Source organism: Scyliorhinus torazame, chromosome 10 (genome assembly GCF_047496885.1).
Source record: "Scyliorhinus torazame isolate Kashiwa2021f chromosome 10, sScyTor2.1, whole genome shotgun sequence".
NCBI lineage: Eukaryota > Metazoa > Chordata > Chondrichthyes > Carcharhiniformes > Scyliorhinidae > Scyliorhinus > Scyliorhinus torazame.
This window is the reverse complement of record NC_092716.1, coordinates 227,665,718-227,688,070: the sequence shown is the minus strand read 5'-3', so window position 1 is coordinate 227,688,070 and position 22,353 is coordinate 227,665,718. Positions and strand designations below refer to the sequence as shown.

The following is a 22,353-nucleotide window of genomic DNA, read 5'->3' as shown; positions in this document are numbered from 1 at the left end:
CTCTGGTTCAGCTGATCCACTGCCTTCTGAAGTGGGTCCAAGTTATCCTGCTTCAACGACTCAAAACTGCTTTTTATCACCTGCAGCATGTTTTCCAGCGCTTGCTGGATCGCCGAGTCCGTAGGTCCGCCATCTTTGCTCCTGGGTCAGCTTCCCCTGCACCTTGCCTTTGTCCCTTCTTCTCCCATTTTCGCTGCTTTCTGCTCTCCCGTGGTTCCATGCAGCTCTGCCCGTTCCTCAGCACCTCTGTGGCTGTCTTTCCAGCGCTCCACAGTCCCGCAAAACCGGGGAACCAGGTCCTCAAATCCAGCCGGAGTGAGAGCCACCAAATGTGCGGCTCACTCACTCATCGCCGCCACCGGAAGTGCCACTTTCCTTTTTTATTCAACTTTGCTGATAAGCCTGTTATGTGATACTTTATTAAATGTCTTTTGGAAGTTCATGTAGACCACATTAACCGCACTACCCTCATTTTACCTCATCTAAAAAACTCAAATTAGGTTAGTTAAACACAATTTTTTCTCATCTGGTTTTCCTGAATTAATCGACATTTGACCAAATGATTGTTAACTTTCTGCTGAATACTCATTTTTAATAGCTTTCCCATTACTAAAATTAAACAGATTAGACTGTAACTGCTGGGCATATCCTTGCATCATTTTCAAACAAGATTGTAACATTTGTAATCCTCCAGTCCTCTGCCATCACCCCTGTTTCGAAGAAAGATCGTAAAGTTATGACCAATGCCTCCACAATTTCCACCCTCACTTCCCTCAGTATCCTTGGAAGTATCATTCATTTTTTGTGAATTAGCAACTTTAAGTACAGCTAGCCTACCTAATATCTCATTTTTATAAATTCCTAGCCCATCAAGTCTCTATTACCTCCTCTTTCACTATGAGCGGGATTCTCCAGTCCGCCAGCCACGTTTTCCTGAGCAACACGCCCCATCCAGCAGCGGGATTCTCCGCTTGCAGCAGGGATCGAAAGATTCCACTTTCAAAAATGTAAACACGCATTGATCTCTGCAGGCAGCTGCTGTGCATGCAGCATTGTCACTGATCAGAAGATCTGGGCCACTGTATATTTTCTATGCGTGAAATAGATTGTTGATGCATTTTTGCTGAGTCATAGTCATCTTGCTCAGGTGTAACTGTCTCAAAAGCATCTTCCAATTCTTCATCTTCATAGTGGGGAAGTAAGGCCTTTTTTCTCCTGTCATGTGATTGTAAAACATATTATCACGACTTTGAAATGTCACATCCACTTTTGCCAACGGTGAATATTAATGGTGACACCAAATGCACATCAAAAGTGGTAGATTGGGCACTGACAATACCATATCAATCAACAATTCAGTGATAGTGTGAGACCAAGGAATGGAGTCACTTTCCTTTCAAAGAAACACTTCTCTGCAATCATCCAAGATTCTTTTTGATTGGATTGTTATTTTGGCAACCTCTGTGTGTGGTGTGTGTATATAGACTGTGTAGGCTTTCCTTCTGCTAATCCAGAGCTGGAGTATGCACCTCTTATGTTTAGTTTATAGTGCTGTCTGCAGAAAGTAGACACCTTCCAAAAATTTCATGTCTGGGGTATTGCCATTGTAAAGTTCTTAAAAAGGAACAATGAGATATACAGTAAGAATCATTTGGAATCAGAATTGCATGCTCTGTTAAAACATGGATTCCTTTATTTCCTTTTCCAGACTCCCCCTGCTGCTATATATGTATGGTAGCCTTAAGTGGACATAAATGCACAATGCAATTTTCAATACACTACAGGCATGTATGTTTGATCAGCTTCTTCTGATCCACAGGAAAGTTTGTAGCTACTTGGTCTTTGCATCAGTCATAATGCGTCTCTTCAAACCATGTCCTGCCTCCACTTGTTCAGTGATCACTTTCCAATTAACTTCTTCAGTCACCAGCAATTCCCCATTTTCTGCAGTGTCCTCATGCAGCAGATCAACAGTGACAGGCAAAAGGGGAAAACGTGTTGCAGAAAGAAACAGGAGAAAGGAGTGTAGATGGAAGAGCGGGAAAAAGGAAAGTCAAAATGCAAGAGATAATCAGAAATTCTAGTAGAATGCTAGCCTTTATTTCTTGAGGACTACAGTACAAGAGGTTAGACGTTATGTGCAGCTGTACAAATCCCTGGTTAGACTCCAAGTAGACTATTCTGACAGTTCGAGGCACCACATCTTCGGAAGGATGTATTGCCTTGCGTGGACTTCAATATAAATTTGTTAGAATAATACCTGGTTTCCATGGGTTAAATAACTAGGAGAAATTGCATGAACCAAGATATATCCCTGGAATTTAAAAGATTAAGGGGTGATTTGGTAAATTTCCAAGTAACCTCTGGGAACTAATAGGATAGATAAACTATTTTCACCAACTAGGAAATCTAGGATGAGGGAACATGGTCTAAAAATTAGAGCCAGGCTTTTCAAGAGTGAAGTTAGGAAGCAGTTCTACATGCAAGAGTGGAAGAAGCTTGGAACTTTTCTTTAAAAATGGCATTTGATGCTGAGTCAATTTGTAATTTAAAACAGAGGTTGTTAAAGAATCAAGGGATATGGGACAACGGTGGGTATATAAAGTTAAAACATAAATCAGCCATGATTTCATTGAATGAAGGAACACTCCTATTTCTTATGTTCCAAATTTTTTGTGCAAAAAAGGCAACTATGGGTTTAGAATGTATGCAGTTGTTAATGCACAAATCGGTCAGCAAGCTTAAGGGAATAAGAGAAATGCTGTGAATTGTAAATGTCCAAAACATGCTAGTTGATTTGCTGCAATTAGCCTCTTAAAAACTTGATGTGTTTGTTAATTGCCCGTTAAACTGAGCACAATGTGTTTGGGTCCATAATTAAGAGTTTTAACAAAGCCAGTCAGTCTTTATAGCTGAAAAGGAGTAATTTGAACAGTAAATTTTTCAGAGATTTAAAATATTTAAAAATGTTAAAAACTTATTTTCTGTCTCTCTAAATCCAACCTCTCTTTCCTTTAATTTTTTGGTTTGTACCTGACTTGAATTTAATTCACTACTGTTCTCTGTTTCATCCTTGATTCTTAAATCTTACTATCTTATTGTCGAACAGCACTTATTGCAAGATGCCTCCAACAAAGTTGGCCCATCAGCTTTTTGGAGTTGTCAACTTTTCCATTTTTCTTATCTTGGCATGCATGGCATTTTATTTGTCTTTTTAATTTTTGTAATTTTTCACTGAGTAAGTTATCCACGATTGTTTTCAGAACATCTTGTAGAACCTTATTTTGAATTCAACAGCATTAGCTGATGTATATTGGTTGTGATCTACCTGATAGGAAACAATTTTGATGTGGTACAAGGGAAGATGAAAATGGGGAAAGTAAAATATCTAAATGATCAGGGATTACTTAAACGCATTGGTGCATCCTTGTTCATTTCTGTAAAAATGAATTTGTGATGGATCAAATAGCAAATTGGGAATAGGCTGGCAGGTATTGGTGTTGCCTTTTTTTACCTGCTATAAATATGGCAATCAATGAGGTTGCCCTTCTTTCTTTAGATATCGATATTATATTGCTCAGAGTCGCCAGGTATCAAATGATATCACCACAAGGTTCAACCGGATATCGATCAAAGAGTCAAGCACCAGTTAGTTAGTTCAAGATCAAGGGTACTTTATTTACACACAAGATTGATCATGCAACATAAACACTACTAGTTAAACTACACCTATCAACTATGACAATCTGTGCCTAACTTCAGGCACCCGGCTTAGGTCAGAGGAACAGTGGCCTTTGATCGATTCTGGATCTATTGGGTCTGGAGAAGTAACTGCTGCTCAGCTGGGCTCATCCGTCTGGTAGCGAGCGTTGAACTTGAACTTGCTTCTGGTGGGGCTGCACTTGGAGGTGGACGTTGCCGGAGCGCCAGGTCCAGGAGAGGTTGAACACATGGCAGTGTCTCTCTTTATCCTTAGGGGGGGGGGTTCGCGCTCTTTTGGGCAGTCCTTCGGTTTGGACCCCACTAATTGGGTAGTTCTTGATCACTGTATTCGATTTGAGCCAATAAAGGGGCTGGTGCCTTGATGGCTGGGCATGTCCTAAGCGGTCATTGACCCTGTTATTGATGCTTCCTGAGTAAAGGGAGTGGCACCTAAATGTCTGGGATTGTATCGGTTACTCAAGTATCAGTCTTTTGTCTTACGGAGATGGGCCATCAAAATGCTAATCGGTTGGGGGTTTCGAAGCTGTCTGGATTATTCGCTCACATATATACATTCAGGCTCTGAGCCTGCCTGAATCTTAAATTGCCTTTATGCTTTGCGACCGTCCATGTTTCTTATTGTAAATGGCCATCCCAGATGGCTACATTGTCCAGAAAGAATTGTTGATTTTCGTTTTTAAGTTCAGCCTTTGCTTCTGTTGTAACAGAGAGCGGCCTCATCACTCATGGCATCTAATATGCAGTCCTTTCAAAGAAGGTCGATGCTACATTTAGCAGACAATGGGATTGGTGAAAATGATCGGAGCACTACTACATCACCGTCTAATGGAGTAAACACAAGGAGAGCAGCAACTCTGTATAATCAGTTTTCTTCAAAGGATGTAGAGAACAGGTATTATCACTTTCTAAATTATTGATCTTTTCTTCTTCCCTGCAATGTGTACCATCCCCAAAATGTATTCACCAACTTATTTTCAGGCTTCCATTCTAAAAATGGATTAGAATGGTTCAGTTAATGTTAAAATCTCTGAATCTAATGTATAAAGTTTTAAATATCACTGTTCTTTAGATATTCGATAGTCTCTGATAGATACAAAGTACAAAATGTTGAACAAAAGGGAAGCTGATTTTAAATATGTTTATTGACTTTGGAAACATTGAAATACTTTTTAGGCTGCAATCTTTCAAATTACTTGTTTAAAAATAACAATCAAATTTCTGTAATCCTTAAGTCATTTTTATTCCATTTTGGTAGATCATTTGAAGGTGTGCTTTACAAGAGAGGAGCTTTGCTAAAAGGCTGGAAACCTCGATGGTTTGTTCTAGATGTAACTAAACACCAGGTACAGTCAGATTTCTATTCAGCATGTTAACATTTGATGTGAATACAATTTGAGCAAATGGGTGCACAAGAACATCGTAATCATTTGTATATATAAACTGAAAATTATGCATTTAAAATGGATTCTGGGTTTTATTTTACATAAGCTGCAGATGTGCCATTGTGTATGTCACATCTTCAGGGATCATTCTTGAACTTAACTCTTGGTATAACTGATTCAAGCACTTTATCTTCTAGTTACGGTACTATGACACTGGTGAAGATACAAACCCCAGAGGTTTCATAGACCTGGCTGAGGTTGAGTCGGTTATTCCAGCATCATCAACAATTGGTGCACCGAAGCATTCAAATGAGAGAGCATTCTTTGATGTAAGTTTTTATCCTCCTAATTGTGATACCACTTGCAGGACCAGAATTTGCAACAGCAAAAATTGCATATGACCATCTTCCTGGAACTAGAAAGAACCATTTGGTCAAATATCCTCGCTTTTTAATGTTAGAAGTGTAAACGTAAGAACTTTGGCATATTATGATATATTATCTTGTCTTTGAAAGGAGGAATTTCTGGTCAGGGATTATGCAGGATTTTCTTTAGCAATTTCATAGCAATTTGTTTGGACTGACTTAATCTGAAATCCATTCTGAACTGGTTACTGATGATAGTTCATTGACCTGAAACTTTAACTTTGCTTCCGTCCACCGATGCTGCCTGACCTGCTGAATACTTCAGCATTTTGCATTGTTGTCTCAGATTTCTAGCATCTGCAGTATTACGCTTTTGTATATCGTTGCAGTTTGGTGCAGTCCACTTTGGTATCAACCACAAATATTCATACCACCAATGTCTGAGTCCAAATACTTAATGAATAACAGAGATAGCTCTGTAATTTCTACCCTTTTTTCCATTTTGTTGCCATCTTTCAGCCCATTCCTGCAACCTGGCACCTGACATCACATCCCTTGTCTTTCTTTGTATTGATTACTTCACGGGATTTGGGCATCACTCGCCAGGCCAATATTTATTTTCCATCCCTAGTTACCCTTGAGAAGATGGCGGTGAGCGACCTTCTTGAACCGCTGCAGACCCTGTGGTGTAGGTACCACCACAGTGCTGTTCCAGAGAATCCCTCCAGTGCAGAAGGTGGCCATTCAGACGATTGAGTCTGCACCGACCGCTCAAAAGAGCACCCTACCCAGGCCACCTGCGACCCTGCGCATTGACCCATGGGCAATTCACCCAACCCACACATCTTTGGACACCAAGAGGCATTTCAGCATGGCCAATCCACCTAACCTGCACATCTTTGGACTGTAGGAGGAAACCGGAGCACCCAGAGGAAACCCACGCTCACACGGGGAGAACGTGCAAACACCACACAGACAACTCCCAAGGCTAGAATCGATCCTGGGTCCCTGCTAACCACTGTGCCACCGTGCTGCCCTTAGTGCTATTAGAGAACAAGTTCCAGAATTTTGATCCAGTGACAGTGAAAGAACAGCGATATACTTTGAAGTCAGGATGCAGTGTGGCTTCGTGGAAAGCTGGCGGGTGATGGTGTTCCCATGCATCTGCTGCCCTTCTCCTTCCAGGTGGTAAAAGTTTGAAAGGTGTTGTTGAAGGAGCCTTAGTGAGCTGCTACAGTGCATCTTGTAGATGGCACATTCTGCCTGCCACTGTGCATTGGCGGTGGAAGGAGTGAAAGTTTAAGGTGGTGGGTGGGATGCCAATTAAGTGTGCTGGTTAGTTCTGGGTGGTGTCAAGCTTCTTGAGTGTTGGGGCTGTGCTCATCCAGGCAAGTGAAGGGTATTCCATCACACTCCTGACTTGGTCTTTTAGATGGTGGACAGGTTTTGAGAGTCAGGAAGTGAGTTACTCTGCACAGAATTCAGTAAAAGAACAGTTCAGTTCAGGTTGATGATAACTACCAGGATGTTGATAGTGGGGGATTCAGCAATAGTAATGCCATTGAATGTCATGGCGAGATGATTAAATTATTTCTTGTTGGAGATGGTAATTGCTTGGAACTTGTATAGCACAAGTGTTACTTGCCACTTAACATCCTAAGCCTGAAGATTGTCCAGGTATTGCAGAACATGGACTGCCACGAGTCTCTTGTAAATGCCTGTATCTCATCAACTCCACCTTGTCTACTGTTTGTTATTCCTTTAAATAATTCCAGAAGATTGGTCCAACATGGCCATACTCTGAGAAGGTCACGCTAAGTAATTTTTGCCCTCAGGTTTGGTTAGTTTGTTTTTTTAATCTCAATTTTTCTATCCTCATTTTTGGAATGCCTCTTTTTCAATCCTTTCGGAGAATTCTGATACAAAAGTTATCTAATCGGTACTCAGCCATTTTCAGAATCATCTCTTGTGAGTTTATCATGCTAATTTCTTAGTGGCCCTATCCTGAATTCACTTCTCCTTTTGTTATTTATAAAGCTGGAGAAGCAGTGGTACTGTCACTGGACTAGTAATCCAGAGGTCCAGGCTAATGATCTGGTGTCACAAATTCAAAACAGTGCGGCAGTTGGTGGAATTTGAATTTGATTACTAAAGTTGGAATTAAAAGCTGGTTGAAACATTGTCGATTGTTGTAAAATCTACTTCACTAATGTCCTTCAGAGAAGGAAATTTGACATCATTACCTGCTCTGGCCTACACACAACTCCAGACCCACAGCAAAGTGGTTGACTCATAAATGTCCTCTGAAGTGGCAGAGCTACTCACTCAATTGTACCAAACCACTACAAAGTCAAAAAGGAATGAAACACGACAGCCCACCTGGCATCGTCCTAGACACTGAAAAGAACAGTTGCATTTAGAACAGACCCGGCAACTTAAAACTGGGCCTCCGTGAGGTGCTGGTGGGCCATCAGCAGTGTATTCTACCACAATCAGTAGCCTCATGGCCCAGTATATTCGTCACCCTGCCATTACCATCAAGGCAAGGGATCAATACTGGCTCAATGAAGAGTGCAGTAAAGTCTGCCAGGAGCATCACAAGCAACCTGGTAAAGCTACAGCACAGGACTACTTGCATGCCAAACAGAGGAGGCAGCATGTGTTAGAGCTAAGCCCACAACTAAAGGATCAGATCAAAGTAAAGCTCTGCAGCGCTTCCACATCCAGTCGTGAATTATAACAGCAATCGAACAACTAACTGGAGGAGAAGGGTCCATAAATATCCCCACCCTGAATGATGAGTGAACCCAGCACATCGGTGCAAATTATGAGGTATTTCTAAACATCTTCTGTCAGAAGTGCCGAGTAGATGATCCATCTCGACCTCCTCCTGAGGCCCATCTGAACCATCTCTCCCTCAGCACCACCTCTCCCCAATTGGCCTTTACTAGTTTAAAGTCCATTGTAGAGTCCCATTTAGGCTTACTGCAAGGACCTTGGTCCAAAGCCAGTGCTGGTGCAGCCTGTCCCATTAATTAGTGCTCTGCCTTCCCACACCAATCTTTCTGTCACACATTTAATTTCCTGATTTGTTTATTCCTATGCCAATTAGCATGTGACCTGGGTGGTAATTTTGGAGATTACCACCATCAAGGTGCTGCTTTAAATTTAGCCCTGATACTCCCTCAGCAGGACCTGTTGATCTTCTCTATTTTGTTGGTTCTGACTCTTGCCCCTCCTTTAACAATTACTTCAGAATATTCTTATTGAGTAGGAAACTCACCCTCTTTGACTCTTGATCGTGACTGTAGCGTATACCCTCTACCCACTTGATTATCAAATGACTTTAGACTACAATCTTTCTATTTCCCCATAACCTTTAATTTCCTCCTCCTCCACAGTTACCTTGGTTAGCATTTGGTTCATTCTTCCTTATCTCCATGTATACCAGTTAAACAGGACAAGTTTCTGCCTTGTTTTGGTCTTTGTGCCCACTTGGTATCCCCTATGCTGCTGTTTTTCAGTAATGCACGCTTCTTCCTCTGCCTGTGTCCTATGTGGTGTGGCTGTGTTCTGGAGAAACTATGGCCATGAATTTCAATCAACTGTAAAACACATTGCTAAAAGCTTCCATGGCATTAAATGCTAAAAGCTACCATGACATTAAATGGTCCAATTCAACAAAAATTCATTAAATATCTCTTTGCAGCTAAAACAGAATTTGATTACCTCATCAGCATAACATCCATCGCTGAAATCCCTCAAGGATACATAACACTTTGCTGCTGCGAAAAATAAATTACATCACTTATCTACTATGCACAGCTGAAAGCCATATAAGTAAACAGTGAGAATAAACAGTGTACATCTCCAAATCCATGACTTACACTTCAGGAAGTTTAGTCAATAAATATGTCTAAAGCATAGTAGTGTAGATCATTAACCTTTTCTCATTTAGTAATTATTAGTTAATGACATGGATCCCAGAACATGAATTGAGGAGAATGGGGTTCTATTAGCGTAAAGTTTAAGTAAGTTCTTCTGACCAATAAGCAACACTGTACAAATGATGCAAAGTCAAATTTTGTTGCAAAGCCAACTGGAAGTCCATCTACAGATAATTCAAGGGTTTCATATTGTTTTTGACTGTTGGGAGTAAGAGGCAGTTGATGTTTTCCCAGTAGTTGGATTTCATTGAAGTTCCTTTTACATTGATTATTTCAAGTTCTTAGCTAGTTTAGTAATAAGAATTTGGACTTTTTGAGCAAAGTATTTCAAGGTAACTATTTGCGGAGAAAGCACACAATTGCCATTATATCCACTTCTGATTGTATATGAGTTTGCGTATAGGCGGTACAGAGGCACTGCTGCCTCACAGCACCAGGGACCCGGGTTCAATTCCGGGTCGGTGTGAAGTTTGCATATTCTCCTCTTGTGTGTGTGGGTTTCTTCCGAGTGCTCCAGTTTCCTCCCACGGTCCAAAGATGTGCAGTTTAGGTGGATTGGCCATGCTAATGGCCAACGGTTAGGTGGGGCTACGGGCTTGCAGGGTGTGGGCCACGGGAGGGTGTACTTTCAGAAGGTCGGTGCAGACTCGATGGGTCGAATGGCATCCTTCGGCACTGTAGGGATTCTATGTAGTAACGGGAGCTTCAGCCGACCACCAGTGGATAAAAAGCAACAACTGTTTATTTACAGGTGGAAACTATTTATAAGCTATTTTACCAACTATACCTTCCATACAGCGACTCCAACGCTTCTTCCAGGCCAGACCTAGTCTGAGAGTTTTGAAGACCCCCTCGGTCCATTAATTTGCACATGTTTTGGTCTCAGTGGCCCGGGAGTCATGTGGCTTCCGAGACCTCGGTCCCCGATGTTCACCGCAACACCCTTCAAGTCCTCTGGTACCTCCTAGGTACTGAAAGATTTCGATCTCAATACTCCAATCTAGTGATGGACCTCCGGAAACATTGAGAACAATGAGGTTTTTTTCTCTGGAGTTGTCTTGCTCGGGCCGGACTCCCATATTAATTCTTGGGTACAGGTAGCTCCTTGGCCACTGCTTCTCCTAGTGGCCTGCTTGGTCTCTTTGATGTATACATCGGCATTAACGGTGGGCAAGCTGGGTATTGGTTATGCCACTTGCTCCAGCAGAGGCTCTTTTCTCAAATGATGATCTAAATGTTTTCGCAGCATCTTACCTGGGTCTGCACCAATATGATATTAGGCCTGGCTTAGCCACAACAATCCCCGAGAACTAGCAAGGCCAGCTTCTAAAGTTTTGAATGAAAACTGGCTCATTTACTTTTAAGGTTCTCTGCCTTTGAAGAGTCATGGTTTCTTTTATGAAGATCTTGCTTAAACTCTACCCTTGCCGCCAAATCGATGACCTATTAGTGCTAGATGTTTTAGTTGCTGTGATATGAGGAGTCTAAAGTTCTGTTTCTTTTTCACAAACACCCATTTATTTCATTCTAACAGCCTTTGCACAAAACTCTCACTGGTTTAGCACACTGGGCTAAATCGCTGGCTTTTAAAGCAGACCAAGCAGGCCAGCAGCACGGTTCAATTCCCGTACCAGCCTCCCCGAACAGGCGCCGGAATGTGGCGACTAGGGGCTTTTCACAGTAACTTCATTGAAGCCTACTCGTGACAATAAGCGATTTTCATTCATTTCATTTCACATCACCTACCAGAGGCCATCTGAAGCCCCTTTACAAATCAGTGTCAATTAATGGATACTTAACATAAATGAGACAACTAATTGCAATGTCTCTTAACCCATTACTTAACAGTTTCCCCTTCCTTGGAGAAAAAAAAATAATTAGGTGAAAACAAAATTTCATGAAACTCAAAAACACACACATGATTTCAAACCCCCTTTTTTTGGGGAAAAAGTCACAGAAACAAGCGCCCTTCATTAACAATATCCAAAAGTTTCTGTGAACTCGCCCCTCTTTTCGTAAAACAGTCTGATAGCTACTGTCGACCCATTTAATTTTTGTTATTTCCCCTCTGTCCAACATCTGCTTCAAACTTGCGATGTCTATCCGTAACCTCTTCTCATTGACACTTTTTGTAGAGTGCACATTTTCCCACAGGGATTTATTGTCAATGTGACAGTCAATAGGTATATTGGCCTAAAATCCCCTAATCCCCAAATTTCTGTCAATATCGCACTTATATAAAAGGCCATATCCACCGCCTCTACAAGGCTTAACGTCTCAGCAGCCAAAGTGCTTTTTACCACTCTCCTTATTTTCTTTGTTTCCCACACAAGCGGGCAACATTTACCATTGTTCCCCAAAAGGAAAATTATAAAACCTCCTGCGCTTGAAACCCCATCACATAAATTTGCATAGGACGCATCACTATAAACTATGAGTTTCAAGTGCCTATGGTCACCTAAAACCGGGAACTTCAAAACACACTCCTGCATTTTTAGTTTGGCCAACGCTTTATTTGCTCTTATTATGTCTTCCACTTTGGGATCATTCATTTTTGTACTCAACTCTAAGACATCAAAACTCACGTCCAGTCTAGTCTGTCTACCTAGCCAGTTCAGTTGCCCAATTAAACTTCGCAGTTGCTCAATTTTTTTTTTTTTTAAACCATTGCGTCTTTTTGTGAAACTCGGCCACAACTAATTGCTACTGGGCTGATGCTTTCCAAGTAAGATTGCTGACGTAAAGTTGCCCCTAACTTAGTCTGTCCAATTTCCAGTCCAATATATTTAAATGCACCGGAAGCCTGACTTCCAACCCTGAATTCGTTCCTCAGACCAGAGATTACAATAGCTTCAAAATCACTAGTCCCACCCCACAAAAAATCATCGACATGCACCATAAAAATGCCAGAAAGATTTCCTTTATAATGCCAGTAAAACATTGCAGGATCTGCTTTCAACTGGCAACAGCCTAACTTTAACAAAACTGACCTTACCGAAAAATACCAGACTCTAGATGCATCATTTAATCTATATACACATTTATTCAACTTCCACAGTACCCCTTCTGTGTTAGCTGCTTCGTCAGGAGGACGGAGAAAAATGTCTCTGGAGCTGATGCCCCTGCAAAAAGACAGCTTTTATATCTATAGATTTGCATTCCCATGCCTTTGTGGCTAATAAAGCCAAGAAGATCTTTAAAATAACCTTTCCCTTAAATCCTGATCTTCTAAGTTTTCATCAAATCCCCTTGCCACGAGCCTGGCCTTTGCCTTATAAGTTCCATCCGGAAGAACCTTTTCCGTGCAAATCCATCTGTGGGATAGAGCTCTTTGTCCCCTATCCGGTACTTCCGTGTATACCCCAAATTCACTCCAATTCTTGCTGTTTAGCTTCTTTGATAACTTTTTCATCTAATTTATTTGAAGCCACCAAAATCTCACGTGCATGTGGGCTTCTACTCCTATTAGTATTCGTAGTCTTACTCATGTTCCCGATTTGGGGTTCTCACAGGATTCACCCGTTGCTCCGCGGTGGCTGAATTACGACCCATATTTCTGTTTTTTGACAGGACAGGGTCCCTTTGTGTCCAAGTCCTGATTTGTTTAGTGTTTATGGGCAGCGTCGAAGAAGTTTAAAGCCCTCACGACTTCCTCAGGTACCATTGGACGTGTTCAGCTTATGGGCATCGGAAGACAACTCAAAGCATCAGCGTGACATATCTGGGCCCCAGGCCAATGTTCCAAGATGTATTTGTATGCTGAAAGCAGCAATGCCTGGCGTTGTATTTGGGCAGATGCAACAATGGGAGGGAATCGCCTTATCCTCCTTGATGTTTATGGTCCATCAGTATTGTGACATGTCATCCATACTGGACGGTATTGTATTGATGGAATTTCCTGATGCTGAACACAAGCGCCAAAACCCTCTGTTTCAATTTGAGAGTAAGCCTTCTCTGGCTCAGAGAGAGTTTGGGGCACTTAGGCGTCGGTCTCTCCTTTCCATCATTCAATCAATGAGAAAGAATGGCTCCATTCTGTATGGGGGCGAGTCTCAGCTAAGGACAAGTTCCTTTTGAGGGTCAAAATGGACCAGTAAACTAGTGGCCTGAAGCCATTGCTTTACTTGATTTGAAAGCCTCATCTTGAGATGCTGTCCAAAGCCACTTTTGTTGTTTCTTCAACAAAGCAAGCAAAGGTGCTAACTAGGTGGTCAAATTCGGGATGAATCTACCAAAATACTAATCAACCCCTAGAAGGACTTTAACTCGGTAGTGTTTCTCGGGGCAGGTTCCTCTCTGATGGCTTTTACCTTCCCTTCCAAGGGGGCCACTTGTTTTGTGTCTATCCTGTATCACAATTGAGTCACCTCGCTAACCTGAAACGTACATTTCTCCCTTTTTAAGCACACACACCAGCATTCGTGGAACTCTTTAACACCTCCTCCAAGTTGGCTAAGTATTCCTCTCCTCTGGAACCAGTAATCAAAAAGTCAGCAAAATAAACTGAAACTGGGTTTCCCTGTGACAAATTCTCCTTGGTGCATTAGAAAATCACACACGTGACGCATGCCTGATACTCCAAATGGTATACGAGTATATTCATACAAGCCTTTGTCTGCATTGACGGGGTCATACTCTCAAGACAATTCATCTAATTCTAGTTGCAAGTAAGCGTGTCTCATGTCTTGTTTGGTAAATATCAAACCGCCAGAGAGTTTAGAGTAAAAGTTCCTCGACGTTGGGTGTGGGGTATCGATCTAATTTGGCCACTCGATTGACCATCCGTTTATAACCCCCACAAATGCAGACCATCCTGTTCTGGCTTGATTACGGAGATGATAGCTTTGGCCCACTCTGCGAACTGCACCGATCTTATGATGTCTAGGCACTTAAGTTCTGCTACCATCTTTTCCAACATGAAATAAGGGACATGTCTTGCCCTGTAAAATCTTGCTGTGGCGTCAAGGTCCGGGTATATTTTGTCTTGGAGCCACTTTATCTTAATAGGTCTGAGCAGTTTAGAATTCAGCAAAGAAGGATAAAGGGATTGATTAAGGAGGGGAAAATACAGTACGAACATAAGCTTGCAGGGAACATGTTGGAGAACGAAAAATTTAGTGAGCGGGAAGAACTGAGGGAGATCAACATTAGTAGAGAAATGGTGCTGGGAAAATTGATGGGATTGAAGATGGATAAATCCCCAGGGCCTGAGAATCTGCATCCCAGAGTGCTTAAGGAGGTGACTCTGGAAATAGTGGATACATTGGCGGTCATAAGCGATTCTATAGACTCTGGAACAGTCCCTGCAGATTGGAGGGTAGCTCATGTCACTCCAATATTCAAAAAGGGAGGTAGAGAGAAAGCAGGGAATTATAGACCAGTAAGCCTAACATTGGTAGTGGGGAAAATTCTTGAATCCATTATCAAGGACTTTATAGCGGAACATTTAGAAAGCAGTGGCAGGATCAGTCAGAGTCAGCATGGATTTATGAAGGGGAAATCATGCTTGGCAAATCAGCTGGAATTCTTTGAAGATGTAACCAGTACAGTTGACAAGGGGGAGCCAGTCAATGTGGTATATTTGGACTTTGGGAAGGCGTTTGACAAAGTCCCACATAAGAGATTATTATGCAAAATTAAAGCGCATGGAATTGGGGGAAGTGTATTGAGGTGGATAGAAAACTGATTGGTAGAGAGGAAACAAAGAGTAGGAATTAATGTGTTCTTTTCAAATTGGCAGGTAGTAACTAGTGAGGTGCCACAGGGATCAGTGCTGGGACCCCATCTACTCACAATATATATTAATGATTTAGAGAGGGAATAAAATGTAACATCTCAAAGTTTGCAGATGATACCAAGTTAGGTGGGAGGGTGAACTGTGACGAGGATGCAGGGATCCTACAGCATTATCTGGACAGGTTGGGCGAGTGGGCAAATCAATGGCAGATGAAGTACAATTTGGATAAGTGTGGGGTTATTCACTTTGGAAGCAAAAACAGGAAGGCAGATTACTACCTGAATGGTTGTAAATTGGGAGAGGGGAGTGTGCAGCGGGACCTGGGTGTCCTTGTGCACCAGTTGCTAAAGGTAAGCATGCAGGTGCAGCAGGCGGTAAAGAAGGCTAATGGTATGTTGGCCTTCATTGCGAGAGGTTTCGAGTACAGAAGCAGCGATGTGTTGTTGCAATTATACAGGGCCTTGGTGAGGCCACACCTAGAATATTGTGTGTGGTTTTGGTCTCCTTTTCTGAGGAAGGATGTTCTTGCTCTCGAGGGAGTGCAGCGAAGGTTTACCAGATTGATTCCAGGGATGGCTGGACTGTCATATAAGGAGAGATTGACTAGGTTAGGATTGTTCTCACTGGAGTTCAGAAGAATGAGGGGGGATCTCATAGAGACTTATAAAATTCTAACAGGACTAGGCAGGATAGATGAAAGGAAGATGTTCCCAATGGTGGGTGTGTCCAGAACCAGGGGTCACAGTCTGAGGATTCAGGGTAAACCATTTCGGACAGAGATTAGGAGACATTTCTTCACCCAAAGAGCCTGTGGAATCTATTACCACAGGAAGTAGTTGATGCTAAAACATTGAATATATTCAAGAGGAGGCTGGATACAGCACTTGGGGAGAATGCAGAATTGAGCTATTGAGTTGGATGATCAGCCATGATCGTGATGAATGGCGGAGCAGGCTCAAAGGGCCAAAGGGTCTCCTGCTCCTATCTTCGATGTATCTATGTATCTTCCCTAGTTTGTCTTGGAAGACCTGAAATACTTCCAGATGACTTTGTACAGGCCCCACTCACCCAGTTTAAATATTTCTATCCAGTTCAATTTAATGTGTTGGAGCCAGTCATGCTCCACCATACGTAGACCTTGTCCCAAAACAATAATGAGTGGGAACCGAGCCGACTGCCATCTGTAAGCTACCGGGACCACTGTGATCACCGTGATATTAAGCACCTCTCCTATCTAAGTGGCTAGCCAGGTTGCAGTGTTTTTCAACCTCAATAGTTGGACCCTGATTTGTAAATATTGGTACGTTTGTTCCCCTATAATGGTTGCTGAAGCGCTGGTGTCTATTTCCACCTTCAAAGGGCGTTCATTGACAAGTTATTGAGTCAGTTATTGAGGCCACTTTGCCCATGTCAACACGTTTCTCTCAAGTGATTGGTATTTTTGCATACTGTGGACCGATGCTGGCTTCAGTCCACTTCCCAGGCCGGACAGGCTCTGTTTGTTCCTGCTTCTGTGCCTTTTACTGTATCTGAAATACTCGGCATCCCAGAAGCTGCACTTCTCTGGAGCTTGGTTCCCCCCGCACCTGAAACACTCATTGAAATTTGTTGTCTGATTAAAACAGCGGCCTCTACTTCACTTTGCTCCGCTCGTTAACCTTCCCCTGTTTGCACCATAAACGTCACCCCTTGCTCCAACTGGTGGACCTCACCCACAGACATGCTTTGCAATTCCTGAGCACCCTTTGGATAGCTGCGTTATTTATCCACATACCAGCCTGTCCCTTAACATATCATTCAGGGACATCCCAAAATCACATTTACCATCTTTCGTTACCTGGTCATGCAAACCACAACAGATTCTCCTGGGCCCCTCCCCGTTGAATTAAACTTATACCCCTGCAGTATAATAAGGGTTTTGGGTGATAATCTCTAATCAATTCCGCAAGATTGTTAAATGATTTTGCAGTAGGTCAAGTTTCTTATACTGTAAGTCTGGGTGCTGTGAGAAAAATAATCCTCTGCTTTTCTTCCCTTTCTGTCGCATTCGCTCTGAAAATGTAACGTATGCATCCATGTATTGCACCCAAACTTCTTCCACACTAAAAGGCCCAAGCTTTCTAAAGAGCGGCATGATGGCAGTCCTTCAGCTGTGTGTTGGAAAGCTTGGACCAGACCAGAAAGGCCTCCTGCACTTGTCCCTACAATCGGAGCGCCAATCTCTTTGCCCTCCGTCACCAATGTAGTGACGGGAATTTCAGGCGAACACCAGTGGATATGAAGCAACAACTATTAATTTACAGGTGGAAACTATTTCCCAGCTATGTTACCGACAATACCTTCTAAAATGCGACTGCAACTCTTCTCCCAGTCCAGTCTTAGTTTTAGTCTGAGGGTTTCAAAACCCCCCCCTCGGCCGTTTAGCTTGTGTGCTTTGGTCTCATTGGCCGGGGAGTCACGGGGTCTCCTAGATTTTCTGCAAGCTTGGCTGAGGAGGTCATGTGATTCCCGATGTTCGCCATGACAATAAGAGTTTGCTTTCCACAGTCCATGTATAACGCACAAATTAATGATGTAAAGTACTGAAGACTAAAACAAATAAGAAATTGAATGTGTTTGATTGACTCCAATTGAATGCATGCATTGATTATTCTTTAGAATTATGCTCTTGGAGGGAGCCCATGAATATTTTGGTAAACTTTGTATGAATTGCAATCGTCAATGTATTACTCATAATCATTTTGTACATGTGTGACGGACACACTGGTGGGTGCACATAACTTCCTCAAATTACACTATTTAATATTTTGTTGAGTTAATAGTGGCTTACAGGACTGAAGCATGAATCCAAAGGTTAAACCAGTGGATCATTCACAGTGCTGAGGACCCAGGTTCGATCTTGGCTCCAGGTCACTGTCCGTGTGGAATTTGCACATTCTCCCCGTGTCTGTGGGTCTCACCCCCACAACCCAAAGATGTGCAAAGTAGGTGGATTGGCCACGCTAAAATGCCTTTAATTTAAAAACAGTCAATCAAAAGCTATCTTTAGTAAGCATACACAGACTTGCACTTTACTATTTTTCTTCAGTCACACCATGTACTTTAGTGTTCACATCTGTTGTTAAAATAAAAATAGTTCTGTAAACTAAGAAACAAGCGATTTATACAAATAGCCACCTCCTCTAATTACATGGTGAAACCATGTTTAGAACATTAAGTTAACCTTACAATTAAATGCACTAGGTTTCTTGTCTCTTCTATGTTGTGTTAGTTTATTCGATGAATCAGATAATTTCATTTCAATAATCTCTGATTGACTTTGTTATTGATAAAGATAGAAAAGTTCACAACAAGAAATATGATAAATGAAATTTAATCATGGAAGTCTTGAACTTGTTCCTTGATATTTTAATAATTTTGTATACTTGGCCATCCTAAACACTACCTCTCTGCCCGCCCCGCCTAGCCTATACTCGACCTTGAAGAATGTAACATTTGTATTACTGCATGGAATTCTAAAATGCGTGTAAACAAAACATTATTTCTGAAAAAGAAATTACATTTTTAAATGTAAATAATTTGAATGCTTTTATTTGAATCATCCAATTCTTTTCTTTTTAATGCAGTTGAAGACAAGCAGACGTGTTTATAATTTCTGTGCACAAGATGTACAGGTTGCGCAACAGTGGATGGACAAGATCCAGAACTGCATTTCTGATGCCTAACTAGAGGCATTTTAAGACCAGGTGGGATCACACCAGTCATAAGAGATTAAAACCCAGTGCCACTAAAGTAAATAAACAAGATAATAAAGGTATCAAAGGATTATATCAGTCAAGCAGTTGAAACCACTAATTGTCCAGCAGAAGAAACTGGCAAGCAACTTCAGCAAAAGAAACTTGCACACTTAACAAATCTCGTAGCTCTTTAACCATGTAAACTTCAGCCACTAAAGACCTTAATGTACTGTAATATAGTCATGGTTCTTTACTGTCACAGTTTTGCTTGCAGTTTTTAGTAATTTGACACATTAGTCCTGAAATGATCTGGATACTGGATAGCATGAAGTTAGAACTGTCCAAAAATTAATAACTTGTAAAGTAACATTAATTTTGTACCTTATTGAAAATCATTCTCTAAAGCAAAAACAAATCTGTCTGGGCAGTACTCGAGTTTCTAAAATGCATTGGAATATTTGCACTGAAACCTGTGAAACAGGGACCAGAATGCAATAACAGTCAATATGGCCATTCATGATCAAGATCCGGTCTGTTATGCCAGTTTTGTAGAATATGTATATAAATGGACAGATGGTTTTTTTCCCCAGTAGCTTACCTTGATATTTAAAGAGGTTTTGCACACTAAAAATTAGTAACCTTTTCTTAATTTTTTTTTACAGTTGATACTTTTTTTAAAAAGGAGTTTTGAAGTATGTTTGTGTTAGTGCCCTACTGAAGAATTTATTCCACATTTTAACAATTTCTTGTTATTTACTGGAGACTTTTAAATTTTATGTAGCTTGTGACATGTTTCTGTGGTGTCTTTATAGCATGTTTATATGTTTATTACATTTGTACTTTTGAAAGGATTGTATATATTTGCTTAGTTTGGTTATAATTCTCTTCCCTGAATTGCTGGATATAAATGAACCTAATTTTAACCAAGTAATGTTTTAAAGAGCACTAGAAAAGCTATAAAGTTCATGTACTAAGTCATATGCATATGGGACCAAAAGATTGATCATGCACAGCTGAAGTAAAACAAAAGGTGTGCATTTCTTTGTGAGGCTGAAATCTATTAAAATTGTCCATAATTTCATATTAGCATGAATGAATTAGCAGGCAGTTTAGACCACAACATGACTTTGCTCATGATTTCAAACTGTAGCCTCAATTTGCACATAACCTTGTTTTAATTTGTGGAGTTTGTACATACCGTTCATTTGCTTTGTAAAATACTGATATTGTGTAGTTCTTTGTTGAATTAAATGCAACATCACTAATTTTTTTTCAATCTGTTTTATGTAAATTGCTTTATGTGGCATTGAATTTTATGGCTTGCTTACACTAAAGCGCTTATAAAACAGAGTGCTAGATGTGATTTTTGCAAATATTCATGGAATTGAAAGTTTATCTTAATATGCTAAAATTTACAATCGGCAGCCGATGCATCTAAAAGCTGAAGAGGAAAATATCATCATTTTGCAAATTGTCAAGGCACACCCATGCCCCAGCATGCTGAAGTGTTCGGGCATGGTAAGGAGTTTGATCTGTCTCATTGATGGCGTAAGAAGCTTAAGAGCAAGCCAAGCATTAGGAGGTACGAAACAGAACTGCTATCTGTCACACAATTCCTGACAGCTAATGACGATGATTCCCTGAATGTGAACTATGGAGGAGAAAAAATGATTTTTGGTTCTGCAAATATTGGGTGTAGGTTTGGTTTGTTTAATCAAAGACTTACAGAGAATGACAACAGAGATTGAAGCTTGAAGAAGGAGCTCCGTTTTTCTTTTGTTGATTTGTAGTTTGCATTGGAAAAATGACAAATTACTGAAATTTGGTTTAGCACAGTGGGCTAAATAGCTGGCTTTTAAAGCAGACCAAGGCAGGCCAGCAGCATGGGTTCAATTCCCGTACCAGCTTCACCGAACAGGCGCTGGAATATGGCGACTAGGGGCTTTTCACAAGTAACTTCATTTGAAGCCTACATGTGACAAGCGATTTTCATTTTTTTTCAAATTTATCATTATCTCATTTGCTCATTGTGTTTGTAAACCTTGAATTAGGTTTGGACTGTGATCCTCAAAGGTCTAAGACTTGGATTTCAAAATGTCAGTTTCATAGAATTTACAGTACAGAAGGAGGCCATTCGGCCCATCGAGTCTCTACCGGCCCTTGGAAAGAGCACCCTACTTAAGCCCACCCTATCCCCATAACCCAGTACCCCACCTAACCTTTATGGACACTAAGGGCAATTTAGAATGGCCAATCACCTAACCTGCACATCTTTGGACTGTGGGAGGAAACCGGCGCACCCGGTGGAAACCTACGCAGACACAGGGAGAATGTGCAGACTCCGCACAGACAGTGGCCCAAGCTGGGATTCAACCCTGGGATCCTGGAGCTATGAAGCAACTGTGCTACCGTGCTGCCCTAAAGTCTACATTTTTAAAAAATTCGGTCTACTGTTTCTAAAGTCTACATTTTTAAAAATTCATTTTATGGGATGTGGGCATTGCTGACTGCGCCAGCATTTATTGCCCATCCTGAGTTGCCTTTTGCGTCGCATTCTTGAACCACTGAAGTCTCTGAAGTGTAGGCACACACAAAGTGCCGTTAGGGAATGAATTCCAGGATTTTGACCCAGCGACAGTGAAGAAACGGCGATATATTTCCAATGGGCTGGTATAGCACTGGGCTAAATCGCTGGCTTTTAAAGCAGACCAAGGCAGGCCAGCAGCACGGTTCAATTCCCGTACCAGCCTCCCCGAACAGGCGCTGGACTGTGGCGACTAGGGGCTTTTCACAGTAACTTCATTTGAAGCCTACTTGTGACAATAAGCGATTTTCTTTTCATTTCATTTCAAGTAAGGATGGTGAGTGAGTTAGAGGGGAGCCTCCAGGTGGTGGTGTTGTCAGGTATCAACTGCCCTTGTCCTTCTAGATGGTCGTGGGTCTGGAAGGTGCTGCCTAAGGAACTGGTGAGTTACTGCATTGCATCTTGTAGATGGTACACGTGGCTGCCACTGTTCGTCAGTGGTGGAGGGAGTGAGTGTTTGTGGAAGGGGGAGCAATCAAGCGGGCTGCTTTATACTGGATGGTATCACGTTTCTTGATAGAGCTGCACTCATCCTGGCAAATGTATTGAATCACACTTCTGGGGCAGCATGGTTAGCATTGTTGCTTCACAGCGCCAGGGATCAGGTTCCGATTTCCCGTCCTGGGTCACTGTGCGGAGTCTGCACGTTCTCCCCGTATTGCGTGTGTTTCCTCCGGGTGTTCCGCTTTCCTCCCACAAGTCCCGAAAGACGGCTTGTTAGATGAATTGGACATTCTGAATTCTCTCTGTGTACCCGAACAGGTGCCGGAGTGTGGCAACTAGGAGATTTTCACAGGAAGTTCATTGCGGTGGGTTTAATGCACACCTACTTGTGACACTAATAAAGATTATTATCATGATTATTATTTGTGACTTCC

The 22,353-nt window shown here is 41.7% G+C and overlaps 1 protein-coding gene and 1 long non-coding RNA gene across 6 annotated transcripts in view; one reads left to right on the top strand and one right to left on the bottom strand.

The window, feature by feature from the left end:
• Positions 1 to 20,167, top strand: part of sbf2 (SET binding factor 2) — an 857,151-nt gene extending 836,984 nt beyond the window's left edge. For both annotated transcript variants that reach the window (XM_072466526.1, XM_072466525.1), the window contains 4 exons: positions 4,431 to 4,615; positions 4,979 to 5,066; positions 5,303 to 5,434; positions 18,781 to 20,167. In XM_072466526.1, coding sequence (XP_072322627.1) covers positions 4,431 to 4,615; positions 4,979 to 5,066; positions 5,303 to 5,434; positions 18,781 to 18,879 — 504 coding nt within the window. In that variant the 3' untranslated portion in view covers positions 18,880 to 20,167. The remainder of the gene's footprint in view (positions 1 to 4,430; positions 4,616 to 4,978; positions 5,067 to 5,302; positions 5,435 to 18,780) is intronic.
• The window catches only part of LOC140384639 (uncharacterized), a 363,618-nt gene that overhangs the window by 62,018 nt on the left and 279,247 nt on the right, over positions 1 to 22,353 (bottom strand). Inside the window, exon 1 of one of the 4 annotated variants that reach the window (XR_011933114.1) lies at positions 9,200 to 9,258. The exons of the other annotated variants lie outside the window; for them this stretch is intronic. This is a non-coding gene — a long non-coding RNA (uncharacterized lncRNA). Of the gene's footprint in view, positions 1 to 9,199; positions 9,259 to 22,353 lie in introns of those variants that run through there. 4 annotated transcript variants of the gene reach the window in all.